The sequence below is a fragment of the Bison bison genome, unplaced genomic scaffold, assembly GCF_000754665.1.
Source record: "Bison bison bison isolate TAMUID 2011002044 unplaced genomic scaffold, Bison_UMD1.0 scf7180017864260, whole genome shotgun sequence".
NCBI lineage: Eukaryota > Metazoa > Chordata > Mammalia > Artiodactyla > Bovidae > Bison > Bison bison.
In genome coordinates, this window is record NW_011494832.1 from 8,161,711 (window position 1) to 8,179,800 (window position 18,090).

Consider the following 18,090-nt stretch of genomic DNA (forward strand, 5'->3'; position numbering starts at 1 on the left):
ATTTCCTTCTCCAATGCATGAAAGTGAAAAGTGAAAGTGAAGTCACTCAGTCATGCCTGACTCTTAGCGACCCCATGGACTGCAGCCTCCTAGGCTCCTCCATCCATGGGATTTTCCAGGCAAGAGTACTGGAGTGGGTTGCCATTGCCTTCTCCAGTATAAACTCCTAAAAGAAACAATAAAACATATTTTATGACATTAATTTTTTTTTTGCTTTTCTACCACCATTTAGAAATAACCTGCAAAAATTTAGAAATGTAAGATTGCATATTAAGAGATTTATTTATTTTAGATTTTTATCTTATAATTTGTCTCATTTTCTTGCCTAGCTTTTATCATTGTATTTAGTACTACTTAAGCTGTAGGTTTTTGTTTGAAAATGTCATTCTATTGACACACTGTTTGAAGGCCACTTACTGTTTTTCTCCCGGAGAAAGCAATGGCACCCCACTCCAGCATTCTTGCCTGGAAAATCCCATGGATGGAGGAGACTGGTGGGCTACAATCCATGGGGTCGCTAAGAGTCAGACACGACTGAGTGACTTCACTTTCACTTTTCACTTTCATGCATTGGAGAAGGAAATGGCAACCCACTCCAGTGTTCTTGCCTGGAGAATCCCAGGGACGGTGAGCCTGGTGGGCTGCCGTATATGGAGTTGCACAGAGTCAGACACGACTGACGTGACTCAGCAGCAGCAGCAGCAGCAGTGTTTTTCTCCAGTAGTGTAGATGGAAGGACATATTCTGAGAAGCCCACTTTTGAAATTAATGGATTCATCTAAGTGAATTTTATTCACAGGGCAAGGTGCTATCTCCTCTTGGAAGCCCTTCTCTAACTCCTGGCTTAGAGAAGGAATTAAGGCCTTCTGCCTTCTGCCTCCAGCACTTGGTGCAAATTGCTACCATGATTCCCCATGCTATAACAACTATCTGTGAATAATGGGTGAGAATTCAGGCTCTAGAACAAAACTGCCAGAATTAGTCCTGGCTCCTTTCTTTGCCTCAGAGTCTTGATCTGTAAGATGAGGACAATAATTGGGCTACTGAATATAATATGCATATACATATAAATAGGCCTGACATAAAATAAAATTTTAATTGCTATTAATTCTAAACACACTGTAGACATCTTCAGATCAAATACTTTGTAGCTCCAAATAACAGCACAGTATCTAATGAAAGACTTCCACCAAGTTTGTTGAAGTCAGCCCAGAGCAAGTTTATAATTAGAATACACTGACATTAATTAGTCATAGAGATTAAAAACAGCCATAAGTTATAAAACTGTCCATCAACAAAGTAAAACAGTTGATCATTAAGAAATGGAGTAAATATCATATGCATTTTTATAAAACCATTTGGCTTCTTACAATCAATGGATATTCTATCTTGTTCATTTATTCTTCGGAAAGTCTATTTAATTTTTTATTTACAAAATCCATCAACTAGAAGTAATCTTTATGAAATCCTAAGTAAGTTTAGTAATACAGAAAACAAGATTAAAAGCATTCTATGTCCAATAAAATCATATAAAAACAGCATTTGAATTAAACAATAAAACTCATGTACAATTAAACAAATTTAAAGAACAAGTTTTCTCATCATATGAAATTATTTCCTTAAAGATTTTTAGGGTTAGAAAATGTTGCAGTGGATGAATCCATCCACATATTTTAGAACTTCTGACATCATATTGATGACTTTGCTTGCTGCTGCTGCTAAGTCGCTTAAGTCGTGTCCAACTCTGTGTGACCCCATAGACGGCAGCCCACCAGGCTCCCCCATCCCTGGGATTCTCCAGGCAAGACTTTTGACCATATTGATCTTTTCTTTTTTTTCTCCCTACTTTAAACTGTGGGCTTAAAGCTGGTTTTATTATGAGCTCTGTCCAATTTTTTTGAGCTGGAGTGTGCCTAGGATTGCTAGAGGAGAGGGGCCAGTGAGAGTAGACAGCATCTGTTAAAATATGGGGGCCCTGTTCCATGAGGTAATTTTATTTCTTGCATATCTTCTTTACCTATTTGAGGGATTTTCACAGGAAGAAAATACTGGTCAAAAACGTTTTCCTCCTATTTAATAGCAATTCTTGAGCCTTCACCATGATCAAAGAGAATAAGTCCAGGTGTATCTTAACTGTCTCAGCTTTCCATGAAACCCATTTTTACTATATCCCTTTCAGAAAAGAAAATAAATAAAGCTATCTTTTCAGTTTCTATTTTTTAGAAATTATGGGCAATAACTACTGGTAGGCACTGAACTTAAACACTGATGTCTCTGAAGAACATGTTGTTAAATGTGGAATTTCAAGGTATCAGACAAAATCCTCATCTTGCTTTCATTTATAGTCTTGGAATCATTCTTTTCCATAATCTGCATTAAATATGTGCATAGCTGCTTTTTTGTTGAGTCTTCAGCATAAATGTACTCATTTCCTATCTTGAACACCTAGGTCACTTACAGTTCCTGGTCGTGGGTAGGGGACTCTTCCTTGATAAGGCACCCACTGGTAGTTGGGACCATCCCTGTGAGCGTATGGTCCAAGGAATACCCTTCTCACATCACTCATGCTATACATGCACACGGCTGACCCCTTGAAGATGTTACTAAAAAAGAGAGAACAAAAACAGAATTTCATTTTTATACAGTGACAGAGCTATTTACGCTGATGTCTTAAATTTCAGATAGCAATTATCAATACCTGAGCATAAATCTTCAAATAGTGTTTAGTATTTTTAAAGCTGCGTGTATATATATTTTAATAAGACATAAGAGAACAAATTATCATTGCTCAAAATTAGAAGGCATGGATGAAACCATCTTTAGTACTAATGTGTGCATGCTAAGTTGCTTCAGTCGTGTCTGACTCTGTGTGACACTATGGACTGTAGTCTTCCAGGTTCCTCTGTCCATGGGATTCTCCAGGCCAAATACTGGAGTGGGTTGCCATGTCTTCCTCCAGGGGATCTTCCCGACACAGAGATCCAACTTGCATCTCTTACATCTCCTGCACTGGCAGGCAGGTTCTTTACCACCAGCGCCACCTGGGAAGCCCCTAAGTACTCATAGAATAATGTATTCATATCATAAATAGAAAATATATGACACAAATATATACACTCATATCATGTTACTTTAAAAAATTAAGTGAATATGTCCAATCGAATTTTAATGGCTTTAATACTTATAGAATAAATCAGTATTGGACATTATAGTTTAATCTTTCTTTATGCTATCACAGTCCTTTGCAGCAGTTTTCCTGACTTTTGATTTTAAATTATTTCCCTTTTAAACATTTATACATATCCAAATACATAACACTATTTATATGCATGTAAATATATATTTGGAGAAGGCAATGGCACCCCACTCCAGTACTCTTGCCTGGAAAATCCCATGGATGGAGGAGCCTGGTAGGCTGCAGTCCATGGGGTCGCTAAGAGTTGGGAACCACTGAGCGACTTCACTTTCACTTTTCACTTTCATGCACTGGAGAAGGAAATGGAAACCCACTCCAGTATTCTTGCCTGGAGAATCCCAGGGACAGGGGAGTCTAGTGGGCTGCGTCTATGGGGTTGCACAGAGTCGGACATGACTGAAGCAACTTAGCGCAGCAGCAAATATATATTTAATTCAGCAACTCCAGGTAATGTAAACTTTATGCTGAATAGAACAGTCAGAAAACATGCTGTTTGATTGACAGCAAGAGCTTTGATGGAGATGAAAATGAGGAAAGGAGGAGGGGAAGAGAGGGGGAGGTGAAGAAGGAGGGAGATGGAGGAGGTGAGAGAGAAGGAGGGTAAGGACAAGAGAGAAGAGAAAGGAGAGAAGAGGAAAAAAAGATTTTTCACCTTTAGTTTATATTACTATAAACTGTTAACAAAACACAGATTTCTATAATATTTTATATTTCATTCAAATTTTTCAAGTCAAAGCTATACATAGGGCATAGAATGCATTTCATTGTTAAATTTATAGTAATGAACTTCTTTGCTAAAATTTATGTATAAAATGATTTACATCATGACTTGTTTCAAGCACCCAAGAATGCACAAGAGCTCAAAGGTTAAGCCAACATTGTTCTTTCAAAAACATATTTTCACAAATATGGACACTTAAAACAGTGTCTAAAGGACATGGATTTTCTATGATAATAAGAGAGTAAAATGCTATTTACCTGGAAGTTGTAAACACTCCATATACAACTGGATTTTTAGGATCTTTAGAATTCATCAGGAATACATCCTCTGTTTAAAAATAAAATTAGGGAAATTTGCATTTCTGAAGGTTATGGCAAAGCCTGAACAAGTATACTCTGTGCAACACCAACATCATTAGCTACTTACGCAATTCATCAAAATGAGTGTCGATGCCATTTGGGCCTGGCACTGAGCAAATGAGACGAGCTTTGAGGAATGTTGTCCATTTATTCACCAGACTTCTGTGGCCCCCAAAGTCATTCTGAATGGAGGGAATAATGGTTTTAAAAACTGTGCATGCAAATGATAATTTAAAATATTAGTTTTATCGTTTCTTATCTTTTGTATATGAAACATACACAAAACGCAATTCCTCATTTTTCAAATTGATAAATGAATTTTAAATGACTAGATATAAGTAACTGCATTCTTATCCTACTGTTGGTACAATCTAGTCATTCAAACCTGATTCAAGGAGTGACTTATAATAAATATCCCTTAGCATTAAACAGTCACTGTACTTTTTCCATTCTGTTACCACTTAGCAATGGACAATATTACTCTTGTGTCTGTTTTGTCTGCTTTAAGTCTCTCTCTCTTATGTAGTAAGATTTTACCCATCTAAGTAAGCTGGTTCATGGAAATAAGCACATTTGCACATAGTAGCACTTAATGAGTATTTATTGAATGAAAGAATAACTGCATGCCTCATAACCCATACTCAAAATACAACACAAAAGCATGCTAAGCATTAAGTATTTTTATAAGTTCAAACAGTTGAAACAATTCTGACTTTACAAATAGCATGTTGAAAAAAACATCAGAAAAATTTTAGTAAAGAACTCATTCCAGAGTAACATATTGAAAAAGTAACTGCTCATTGAAAATGAAAATTAACTGTAACCCAATGTAGCAATAAATTCTATTATGATGATATGCTTTTACTGGCAACTTCTAGACTTAAAATAGCATTTATGTGCATATTTTTGAAGAAATATAACTTTTCCTCAAAATTATAACACTGATTTATATTTTGTTTATATGATTTTATTAGTATAAAGATTTTTTTTAACCCTTGTAAGTAATGCTTTTAATGATGCTCTGTATTTTATGGAGAAAAGATTCTCATATATTCATATATCATTTGTACGTTTCCAGATCATTAAAACTTATAATTTTCCAGTAATTTAACATACTACAGATAAATAATTAAATCATGATTGGGGAAGAAAAGAGGTTACGCCCCTCTTCTAAGAGAGTGATTTGTAAAATTTCATTATTTTTAAAAAATTAATTTCATTTGAAGACAATAAGTGACTTTTGTCCTTATGATTTTCTTGAGATGAAAGGTGCTTTAATAATACAATAACAGTTGGCTTTAATCATATTGCATACATACTATATTTTACAGTACAGAGGGTAAGAACAGAACTGTTATCATATGTTCACACTATTTAGCCCTAAGTATTTACTGACCAATTTTTTATTCTATCTAACAGTATAATGCATCTCACATCCAATTTTGTGCCACACAGTATATGAAAGCTCACAGCTTCAAAATTATGTATGTGTGCTTTGTACGTGCACACTGAAGGCAATAAACTTATAAAAATAAGCTATAATGTCTTTTCTTTTATATTAATACTTTAGTTATTTCCAACAAAATATATTCATCGAAAACCTACACACTGTAGGAAACTTTACTAAGTCTGAGAATACAAAAACTATTTTCCAAGGTAATATAAAAAATTGTTTCTCTTGAATTTCAAACTAGTATTATTTAATGTACTTGTGAACTAGTATGTGACAACCTCCACCAGCATGTTTGACTATGAGGTTATACATAAGCAACTGTAATATGTTTTCAATAGTTTTTGCCATTTAAATATTTACAATGATCAGGCAGGCTTTTTAGCCATATTTTTATTGTATTTGTACAAAGATGGGAAAGGAGAAAAAAACTGTGATTAGACAATGATACTATCATTTTTTTCTTTACCTCACCTTGCATATCTGACCTATTCTAGCGTGAGTGGCTTTTCCAGTGTGTTCTCCATCTATTGCATTTTCACGGAAGAAAAAGTACACTTTGTCATCTTCAGGGTTGTCACTCTCTGGGATGAGGTGGGCACTAATGAACCTTGGATCTGAGAGACAAATTATAGCATATATATTAATTAACAATTGGGTAAATGAGATCATTCATTATAGTCTATTTTCAATTTTCTTTTAACTCCTATTTGACATATTTCACGAGCTAATTTTCTGGGTTCACTCCTTTTCAGCAGATGCAAACTGTTCTTTATGCATTTTAAAGTATGTTACAAATCACTTATGTTTCAAAAAGTTATTTTTTTCCAATAAAAATCAGGAATAGATACAGACATCCTCGGTGTGACCAGATAATGCAGATGCATTATTGGATATTAAAATATTTTGTAAACTGTAAGAGCTATCAAGCATTACTTATTGCCATCATCATTATTCTTTTTTTTCAAGCATATAATAGTTTAAATCACACTACCAATTGGTCTATTCCACTTTCCAGTAAAAACTGGGTGGGAAGGGAGAGGTGAGATTCCTATAAAACAAAGCAAAACAAGTTCTCTCAAGTTGTACCCCATCTCATTAAATGGGAACACCATTTACTAGATACTCAAGCTCCAAACCCTGATGTCACTCTTGAGTTCGCTGTATCTCCACCGAATAGGTCAGGGTGTACCTCTGATACATCACTACTTCTCTAAACCCTCCTATATCTTTTCGAATCACTGGCAGTAAAACACAAACTCCTTACAGTAACGAAGCCATCTATGACTGGTCCCTCTATGACATGGAGCTACTCTTCATGCCTTCTCTTCTACCTACCCTTCCTTCCATACCTTACTCCTAGCCAAGTATACCAATCCCTTCCTGGTTCTCAAATAGGTTCAGTTCAGTTCAGTTGCTCAGTCATGTCCAACTCTTTGCAGCCCCATGGACTGCAGTATGCCAGGCTTCCCTATCCATCACCAACTCCTGGAGCTTGCTCAAACTCATGTCCATCAAGTTGGTGATGCTATCCAACTATCTCATCTTCTGTTGTCCGCTTCTCCTCCTGCCTTCAAACTTTCCCAGCATCAGGGTCTCTTCCAACGAGTCAAAGTACTGGAGCTTCAGTTTCAGCATCAGTGCTTCCAATGAATATTCAGGACTGATTTCCTTTAGGATTGACTGGTTTGATCTCCTTGCAGTCCAAGGGGCTCTCAAGAGTCTTCAATACCACAGTTCAAAAGCATCAGTTCTTTGGTGCTCTGCTGCTGCTGCTACTAAGTCGCTTCAGTCCTGTCCGACTCTGTGTGACCCTGTAGATGGCAGCCCACTAGGCTCCCCCTGTCCCTGGGATTCTCCAGGCAAGAACACTGGAGTGGGTTGCCATTGCCTTCTCCAACGCATGAAACTGAAAAGTGAAAGTGAAGCCACTCAGTCATGTCTGACTCCTAGCGACCCCATGGACTGCAGCCTACCAGGCTCCTCCATCCATGGGATTTTCCAGGCAAGAGTACTGGAGTGGGGTGCCATTGCCTTCTCCTTTGGTGCTCAGCTTTCTTTAATGTCAAAATCTCACATCCATACATGACTATGGGAAAAAACCACAGCTTTGACTATATGGACCTTTGTTAGCAAAGTAACATTTCTGCTTTTTAATATACTGTCTAGGTTTGTCATAGATTTTCTTCCAGAAAGTTATAATCAAGCAAAAGTGATGATAGAAGAATAAATAAAAACAAAGCAAACAGTATTTTATACTTATAGATATTCTCTTAGGTTGGTATTTGGGCATGAAAGAAGGGCTTATCAAGCATCTCAGGGTGCTCAACCTGGTGCTCTGTGACAACCTAGAAGGGTGGGGTGGGGTGGCGTGGGGGTGGGAGGGAGGCTCCATGTTGAATCGTGTTGACATATGGCAGAAAGCAGTGTAATAGTATAAAGCAATTATCCTCCAGCTCAAAATAAAGAAGACTAAATAAAAAAGAAGACTTTATCAAGCATCATGGTCTGTCTCTAAAATATGTGAGGATAATTATCATCTTACACAAGTGGATTCTAGTGGGAAATCAAGCAAGTTATCATGTATAACATTGTTAAAAGATCTTCAATCCCAGTATCTCTTTGGTACCTGACACCATACGCACAGAGGATTTGGTAGCCAAATTAAATCTGACATAACTTCAGATATGACAAAAACGTGCCATTATGCACAGAAAATAAACATATTAAAGTAGAAAAAGAGAATATCAAAGAAAAACAAAGTCAATTTAATGTGACCTGGCTATAATAAATTTAGATAATTATCTTAAACAAAATATTCACTCTAATTTCAAAATAAATCAGGCCTTTAGTTGATGTTTTCCAAAAATTTAAAAGAAGCCATTCTTTTAATATATTGAATTTAGAAAATCTTATATATATTTACTTTTTGGCCCAAACCTTTGCTCACTATTCATTTTCTATTTCTTAGGAGCCCAAAATTTGCCTTTCTCTTCCTTGCCCCTCTCTGTCATTCTCTCAGTCTATTTCTCTTCTCTCTGGTGAATCCTCCTCTTTATCTAATCCAGTCATTCTAATTGTCTTCCTTATCATCCTAGAACTTTTTGGCCTCCTAAACCTCCAGTTACCTGCCTATACAACCCCAGAACTTTCCTCTGTCTTCATATCTAAGCAAGGTTGAAGAAAATCATATAGTCTTTGTAAATGGATGTACATACATTCAAACTATTTATCCTAAATGCTAATGTCGCTAAGGAATTATTTTATTTACTTTTAGTGACTCACTTTAGACTTATCTGCTGCTGTTTAAAATCATTCTCACTGTCTTCAAAATAACTAATGGATCATCTCTCAATTTATCCTCCAAAGATGGATTATTTATCTGCTATACCACTGAGACCAAAGCCATTTAGTAAGAACTCCCTTCTTTTGCTTCCTTCCCCACCCAATCTTTCTTTACTTCCATTCTGTGGAAGAATTATTTCTCTTCCTTTATATGTCTAAGGCCTCTCTCTATTTGCTCTCAATCCAGTAATCTACAGACTGTTGGTTGCTCCAATAAACAATCCCCCTTCTTCATACAATCTCTCACCATTTGTATTTTATTTATCAAATATTTCCTAAGCACTTGCTCTGTGCTCTGAATTGTGGAGGATCAGGGGAAATGTTTTCTGCCTACATGGTGCTTACTGTCTGTGAGAGAATACCAACAATTAAACACAGAAATTATTAAATTGCACATAATTTGGAAAAATAGAGAGTTTGAAATGATTGTAATGAAAAATGAAGGGAAAACTGATCTTGCTTTGATGGAATTAGGGAAAGTTTTTCTCAGAAGAAATGACATACAATTCAAGACCTGAAGAATATCTAGGAGTTTCCCAGGTAGAAGGAACACAGGTGTGAGGTTACAGAAGCCACAGAGAATTTTACGCAACAGAGGAGGGAGGTGGTCAGAGATGATGACAAAAAGTTAAACCAGGCCACAGTAAGAAGGAAGTTTATTGTTCAGTAGTTTATTTTCCTAATGGCTAAAAGGGAAACCAGTAAAGTATTTTAAACCTAGTAATGACATTATCAGGTTTCTGTTTTTAGAAGATCACTGGCTTCTGTAGGAAAAAATACATATATACTCAGGCAAGAATGAAGGCAAGAAGATCACTTTGAAGGCTGGTGAGAAATTATGGTGATGTGGACTTGTATCTCAGAGGAGACAAATGCAGAGATTCTGTGAAAGTAGAAAAAATGGATTACATTCACTGATAAGACATTGGATATGAGAAGTAGTAAGAAAAATCATGGACAAATTAAAGAAAAGTTGATTTAAACATCTGGTTGGATAAGGATCATTTACTGAGATGGACGGACAAGGCAATGGAACCCCACTCCAGTACTCTCGCCTGGAAAATCACATGGATGGAGGTGCCAGGTGGGCTGCAGTCCATGGGATCGCTAAGAGTCAGACACGACTGAGCGACTTCACTTTCACTTTTCACTTTCATGCATTGGAGAAGGAAATGGCAACCCACTCCAGTGTTCTTGCCTGGAGAATCCCAGGGACGGGGCAGCCTGGTGGGCTGCCGTCTATAGGGTCACACAGAGTCGGACACGACTGAAGTGACTTAGCAGCACTGAGATGGAACAACTGAGGAAGAACAGATTTGAGAGTGGAGAAGGAAGACTAGCCCAGTTTAGTGCATCTTTGGCGGGAGATGCTTTGGAAGTTATCCCTTAGACCAGGAGATACAAGAGTTCTTTCCCCATTGGTAGTGTTCTTAGTGTGAGTCAACAGGAACCACCTCATCAGCCAACTGATTCCTCATTCTTCTTTGGTTGTCATCAGCCATTGGCACAATAAAGCAGTCACATCTTTCCAACAATTTTTATTGCTTCTCTGGCTTGTGCCTTTTATTTTTTTGGACTTTGAACCTCAATTGTTAATGATCTAATCTTCACAATTTCCTTTGGCACTATTTTTCTGAAAACCCTAAATATATATGTTCCTTAAATTTCTTTTCAGACACTTCTTATTTCCTTCTATTCCTATAATTAAAGCCTCTCCTAGTATTTCTTCTACTATTTTAATATTCTTAATTTTATTATATTTTTAAAGTTTTTTCCTTTGGGAATTTATTCACTTTTGTAGCTTGCAGTATCACCAGACTACATCAGCCTTTCTTTTCTTCCTATATTCATTTCTGCATTTCAAAATTTTGGCTACAATAGTCTACTTAGATATCTTATTGCAACTTAAATTCATTATGCCCAGCAAAGAACTCGTCAACTTTTCTTTATAAACTGCTTCTGCTCGTACTTTTCCATTTTGGTTAATGTGAAGATCAGTACCTAGATCTAAATGCTAGTTTACCTTAAATTGCCTCCATCTCCTGCAGGACTTCTGTTTTGTAGTCTAAATTTATTTTCAAACGTATTCTTGCTATAATTTCCACTTCTTTTCTCTGTTTTATAGCATTAACTTTGCCAGCAAAATTCAGTCTTTTCACTTTAGAATTATATTTTTGGAATAATCTAACTTATACATGTATTATCTATTTCTTCTAAGGCATCTATCCATACAGTGCTACAGAAATAAGTACAAATGTATTTATACCATGTATTTTTCCATCAGATCAGATCAGATCAGTCGCTCAGTCGTGTCCGACTCTTTGCAACCCCATGAATTGCATCACGCCAGGCCTCCCTGTCCATCACCAACTCCCGGAGTTCACTCAGACTCATGTCCATCGAGTCAGCGATGCCATCCAGCCATCTCATCCTCTGTCATCCCCTTCTCCTCTTGCCCCCAATCCCTCCCAGCATCAGAGTCTTTTCCAATGAGTCAACTCTTCACATGAGGTGGCCAAAGTACTGGAGTTTCAGCTTTAGCATCATTCCCTCCAAAGAAATCCCAGGCCTGATCTCCTTTAGAATGGATTGGTTGGATCTCCCTGCAGTCCAAGGGACTCTCAAGAGTCTTCTCCAACACCACAGTTCAAAAGCATCACTTCTTCGGCGCTCAGCCTTCTTCACAGTCCAACTCTCACATCCATACATGACCACAAGAAAAACCATAGCCTTGACTAGATGAACCTTTGTTGGCAAAGTAATGTCTCTGCTTTTGAATATGCTATCTAGGTTGGTCATAACTTTCCTTCCAAGCAGAAAGTGTCTTTTAATTTCATGGCTGCAGTCACCATCTGTAGTGATTTTGGAGCTCGGAAAAATAAAGTCTGACACTGTTTCCACTGTTTCCCCATCTATTTCCCATGAAGTGATGGGACCGGATGCCATGATCTTCATTTTCTGAATGTTGAGCTTTAAGCCAACTTTCTCACTCTCCACTTTCACCTTCATCAAGAGGCTTTTTAGTTCCTCTTCACTATCTGCCATAAGGGTGGTGTCATCTGCATATCTGAGGTTATTGACATTTCTCCCGGCAATCAGGATTCCAGCTTGTGTTTCTTCCAGTCCAGCGTTTCTCATGATGTCCTCTGCATAGAAGTTAAATAAACAGGGTGACAATATACAGCCTTGACGTACTCCCTTTCCTATTTGGAACCAGTCTGTTGTTCCATGTTCAGTTCTAACTGTTGCTTCCTGACCTGCATACAAATTTCTCATGAGGCAGATCAGGTGGTCTAGTATTCCCATCTTTTTCAGAATTTTCCACAGTTTATCGTGATCCACACAGTCAAAGGCTTTGGCATAGTCAATAAAGCAGAAATAGATGTTTTTCTGGAACTCTCTTGCTTTTTCCATGATCCAGCGGATGCTGGCAATTTGATCTCTGGTTCCTCTGCCTTTTCTAAAACCAGCTTGAACATCAGGAAGTTCACGGTTCACATATTGCTGAAGCCTGGCTTGGAGAATTTTAAGCATTACCTTACTAGCATGTGAGATGAGTACAATTGTGTGGTAGTTTGAGCATTTTTTGGCATTGCCTTTCTTTGGGATTGGAATGAAAATCGACCTTTTCCAGTCCCGTGGCCACTGCTGAGTTTTCCAAATTTGCTGGCATATTGAGTGCAGCACTTTCACAGCATCATCTTTCAGGACCTGGAACAGCTCAACTGGAATTCCATCACCTCCACTAGCTTTGTTCATAGTGATGCTTTCTAAGGCCCCCTTGACTTCACATTCCAGGATGTCTGGCTCTAGGTGAGTGATCACACCATCGTGATTATCTGGGTCATGAAGATCTTTTTTGTACAGTTCTTCTGTGTATTCTTGCCATCTCTTCTTAATATCTTCTGCTTCTGTTAGGTCCATACCATTTCTGTCCTTTATCGAGCCCATCTTTGCACGAAATGTTCCCTTGGTATCTCTGATTTTCTTGAAGAGATCTCTAGTCTTTCCCATTCTGTTGTTTTCCTCTATTCTTTGCATTGATTGCTGAGGAAGGCCTTCTTGTCTCTCCTTGCTATTCTTTGGAACTCTGCATTCAGATGCTTATATCTTTCCTTTTCTCCTTTGCTTTTCACTTTTCTTCTTTTCACAGCTATTTGTAAGGCCTCCCCAGACAGCCATTTTGCTTTTTTTGCATTTCTTTTCCATGGGGATGGGCTTGATGCCTGTCTCCTGTACAATGTCATGAACCTCAGTCCATAGCTCATCAGGCACTCTATCTATCAGATCTAGGCCCTTAAATCTATTTCTCACTTCCACTGCTATTTCTCACTTCCACTGTATAATCTATGTATATCATAGACCTTATGGTCTAGTGGTTTTCCCTACTTTCTTCAATTTAAGTCTGAATTTGGCAATAAGGAGTTCATGGTCTGAGCCAGTCAGCTCCTGGTCTTGTTTTTCTTGACTGTATAGGCTTCTCCATCTTTGGCTGCAAAGAATATAATCAATCTGATTTCGGTGTTGACCATCTGGTGATGTCCATGTGTAGAGTCTTCTCTTGTGTTGTTGGAAGAGGGTGTTTGTTATGACCAGTGCACTTTCTTGGCAAAACTCTATTAGTCTTTGCCCTGCTTCATTCCATATTCCAAGGCCAAATTTGCCTGTTACTCCAGGTGTTTCTTGACTTCCTACTTTTGCATTCCAGTCCCCTATAGGATATGACCACCATAAATCAAGTTGTCGCAACCAGAAAGGTCTATAGGGCTGATACTATTCCAGGTCAGTAACAGGGTTCAAAGTAGAGACTACATTTATCAATACATATGCTCAAGATGGACCATGATTTTGGCTCAGAGCTTTCTAGCAGTAAGAGGAAGTGGGAAACCTTGTCAGTTGCTATTCACAGTCTCTAATGTAGATGATAAACTAAAGGCAAGCCACACCATCCATGGACTAAAACCTCTGACTTATTTTTCAGTAGAACCAACCACAGTTTCCCTTTATTAACTCCTTAGCAAACCCACATATCATTCCAGAAAACACCACATCTACCATCTTCACAGTCATTTAGTTCACATAACATGGAGGAAAATTTGCTTCTATCTCTTCTAAATCATTTAATTCTTTTTTTTTTTATGATGCTCACCTTCATTTTTTATGACAATCGTTTGTCCATTATTTCTCCCTCTCTTACCTTCAGCTTCTAATAGACCAAAAATTCCCCTAAGCATAATGTGAATCTATCTCACTGCAGCTACCTAAATGTATGCCCTTATCTTTTCTGCCCTGGCACCCACACTCATGTTTTCCTTGCTTGTGGCCTTACCTTCTTCAATCCACCTTGTATATTCTACCTCCTTTTAACATATAAACTCTTTCCTCGCACCTGGTGCATATTCCTCAATCAGATGGGGAACACATATATACCTGTGGCAGATTCATTTTGATATTTGGCAAAACTAATACAATTATGTAAAGTTTAAAAATAAAATAAAATTAGAAAAAAAAAACTCTATTTAATGATGTATTTTCTTCCTCTTTATTCTTGTAAGCTGATCTCCCTATTTTTTCCCTATTTCTTCCAGGCTAAGCAAATTTCTCAAACAGAACATTGCTCCTGAATGAATAAATGAAGAAATAGATGAATGAGTTTGCTGAACTAAAATGTGCTTTTTTTTTTTTTTTTTTTTTAAGATATATCACATTTTATTGCTTTTGGAAGTAGTTTGTTAAAGCTTGGGAATGAACAGAACTCATCATAGCTTTGACAATGTTTAAGTTCTTGGTTAAAGAAATGTTTAGATGTGTTTATTTAAACTGCAACTATTTCTAAGAGTTATTATACCATAGTGGTTTTTCAAAAGGTTCTACTGAAATGTTATAAATGTTCTTTTAATTGAGAAGAAGCTTTTTGTTTTTGATTGCATCCCTTTGTATTAGGTAACTAATGTAGTAAAATAGATTATCTGTTTGCAATTTTTCAAAATTAGATTTCATCAGTAGGATTAAAATATCAGAAAGCATGCCTCTTCATTTTATGAAGCTAAGAATAATGCATATATTAGAAGTCAGAGATTACCACTGTCCTGTGAAACCTCAAGTATTCAATAACTTGCCCTGTCATCAAAAACACTGCATGGAAAAGTTTTACCAAAATTCATTTAGATTGACCTATTTTATTAGTTCTCTTTAGGAATCTAAGAAAATTCCTGGCATTTACAGAGGAAGTTATTCTACTTCCAGTTACTCCCAGCAAACGGCAAGCAGAAATGAAAAACCCAAACCCACTAGTTACTTTTTCTTCTAAAATTTGTCTTCTGTAACCCATTAAATCAGTGATTGCCTATTTCCAGATACAAATTCCTGATTTTAATATGTTCAAGTCCATTGAAAATAACAGACATGCACATACAGGATTTTTAATAATGTAAACAGTTACAATGCCCCTAGATACTTTTCCACATTGCAACTCTGTAAATTACTCTACTCTGTAAAGTTCACAAAATCCCAAGTGAGAATGATTTAACAAAACCTTTGAGCTTGTACAATTTGAAAATATTTCTTGCCATGTAAAGCAGGAAGTTCATGTGGATATATAGTAAAAGCTGAACATCAAACGAAAGGGGCAAAATCCATTTAAGCAAGATCAAAGTGCATTAATCTTGCCAGCATACAACTGCAATGTAAACACTATGAAGGGTAAATAGAGTTGGAAAGATTCTCTCATCTGAATAGCTTATAAATGGTATGCCTTTGGGGAAGAAACTTTGCCTTTACAGGTACTATGCTACCTTTGCAATGCCCCTGAGCTTGGGATAGAAGCTGAACAAATAGTCACATTTAATAATCTTGGGCCAATGCTATCATGTGAAGCATGGAGTCTTTAATCATGATAATAGCAATAAATGCTGAGTAAATACACTTCTCTTCTCTTTTCCCCTTTATCTCCTTTAGCACCCCTTGACATTCTTCCACACCTCATCCCACACATGGCATTTCTTGCAAACTTCACGTTTGGGCACCACCTGCCACTTATAACAGTACCACTCTGTCAAAATATTTTTAGCAGCTGCAAATTAAACTGTCCTTCAGGTGCAATCTCACACTTAATGGAAATGACACCTTGTTATAGGACATGCGGCTCCCTTTATGATTCATTTGGCATCTTGAGTTTACTTAAATTATGAGCACATTTTGCTGCACTCAGGATTAGGATCAGTCTGATTTGCTAGGATGGGCACATTTTGACCAGCATTTGGCTGGACTTCTCCCTTGTACCCACAAGTCCCCAAAGAACAAGAACATTCAAGCAAAACCATAGAAATATTTTTTTCTGAAAACGAATCAAACCTACTGGATGATTTAAGGTTTTGGAGTATCTATACTCCAAATGGTATAACATACATTGCTTTTCTAGGACGTAAATTACAGACAGTTCATTGGGATAGAGGATGGAATTAATGATTATAAACTCTCTTATGCAACTTTAAGAGGAATAGTTTCACACCATGAAACAGACGATCCTTTTGTAAAGTATGTTAGGGGGTTCTAGAGCAGAACAGAAGGAACAAAAGCCCACTGTAGAACAACAGTGCCAATTACCTAACTCTCTGAATCAGTCCTAACACCATTATGACAGGACAGGAAGGCTTGAAAATTCACCTAGTTCACAAATAAACATAGACTCTTGTTTTCTTCACATTTGAAATGTGACTTCACTGACATTATGATTTATGTATGAAGGAAAATCCTTACTAAATATATACCTTGAATTAACAACATAAAAATAAATTCTTACCTCACTGTACATATATAAAAACTCTCCTGTGATAGGAGTCAAATAAAAACTGGGTAAAATGAGGCTTTTCCCACTCACTGGACTTGTAACATCAAAAAATTAATAAATGTCAACTAGTCTCAACTTTCTTATCTGTCAGAGGCACATGTCTTTGAGGGGTGATGAAAGAATTACATTAGAATATATACATATATACATCTACATCAATATCTATCTATCTATATATATATATATGTCTCTGTGTGTGTATCTATCTATCTATCTACTTACCTACCTAACCTATTTATATTGCTGTATCACAGGCCTTCAAAAACTGCTAGCTTGTATAATTATAGAACATAAAAGTTTAGAAATATACTGTGTAAATATATGTTTAAAAGTTAATGGTAACAAAAACTCAGATTGCTAATGAAAGCAAACAGAAACAGAAGCTGGATGATAAGGTAGCTATAAACCTGTTATAGACAACTAAGAAGAACAAAGAGCAGGTGTAAATTATGTAAATTTTTAAATTTTTACAATTAAGAAAAAATATTTCTAATATCACAGCCTTAGACTTGAAAATACTTACAAGCTAACTAGCAGGGAAGTTGCTGACAGAGAAAAACTCTCACCAGATGAAGGCCAGCACACCAGGATGGCACCCAAAGTGACTGGTTTCTTTCCCTTTCAGCTCTGATACAGCCTGGGGCAGGGGGGAGGCCCCCAAAGAATCAGAAGACCGTGAATGGGAATGTCTAGCACATTGAGAATGCAGGGAATGCAGCATAAGGTCATCTCACATTCTTAGCTAACAGCCTAAGCAGAATGGATATATCATTTTTGGCTATGGAATAGAAAAACCTCTGGCTGCCAAGAAATAGGCCTGGAAAAACTTTTGATGCTTAGTTGGCTGGAAAAATATGAACAGCCCTTGGGATAGTTTAACCCAAAGAAAGGTTCAAAATGAGTCATGCTAGGAAACCGAGAAGAGCTGATTCGGATGGGAAGATGAGCACAAACAGTAAGTGAAAACAAAAGGTACTAGTTACTTTGATCCTTCCTTGTCCTTTTTATACATTGTTCTAAGCCACACTCATCCCAGAAAGAAGTCTGACATTAAGACCCAACAAGCGTTCAAAATGCAGACTAGAAACTGGCAAAGCTAGGATGTGAACAAGACCCGAGTTTTTACTGTACCGAGCAGCATCAAATATTTATAGCAATGTATTTTGTAAT

At 37.0% G+C, this 18,090-nt stretch overlaps 1 protein-coding gene across 1 annotated transcript in view; it reads right to left on the bottom strand.

The window, feature by feature from the left end:
• SEMA3A (sema domain, immunoglobulin domain (Ig), short basic domain, secreted, (semaphorin) 3A) overlaps window positions 1–18,090 on the bottom strand; it is a 251,914-nt gene that overhangs the window by 52,990 nt on the left and 180,834 nt on the right. The window contains exons 7-10 of the mRNA XM_010848141.1: window positions 6,201–6,343; window positions 4,344–4,458; window positions 4,175–4,244; window positions 2,459–2,603 (exon numbers count right to left, since the gene is read on the bottom strand). Of these exons, the coding sequence (XP_010846443.1) occupies window positions 2,459–2,603; window positions 4,175–4,244; window positions 4,344–4,458; window positions 6,201–6,343 (473 nt within the window). The remainder of the gene's footprint in view (window positions 1–2,458; window positions 2,604–4,174; window positions 4,245–4,343; window positions 4,459–6,200; window positions 6,344–18,090) is intronic.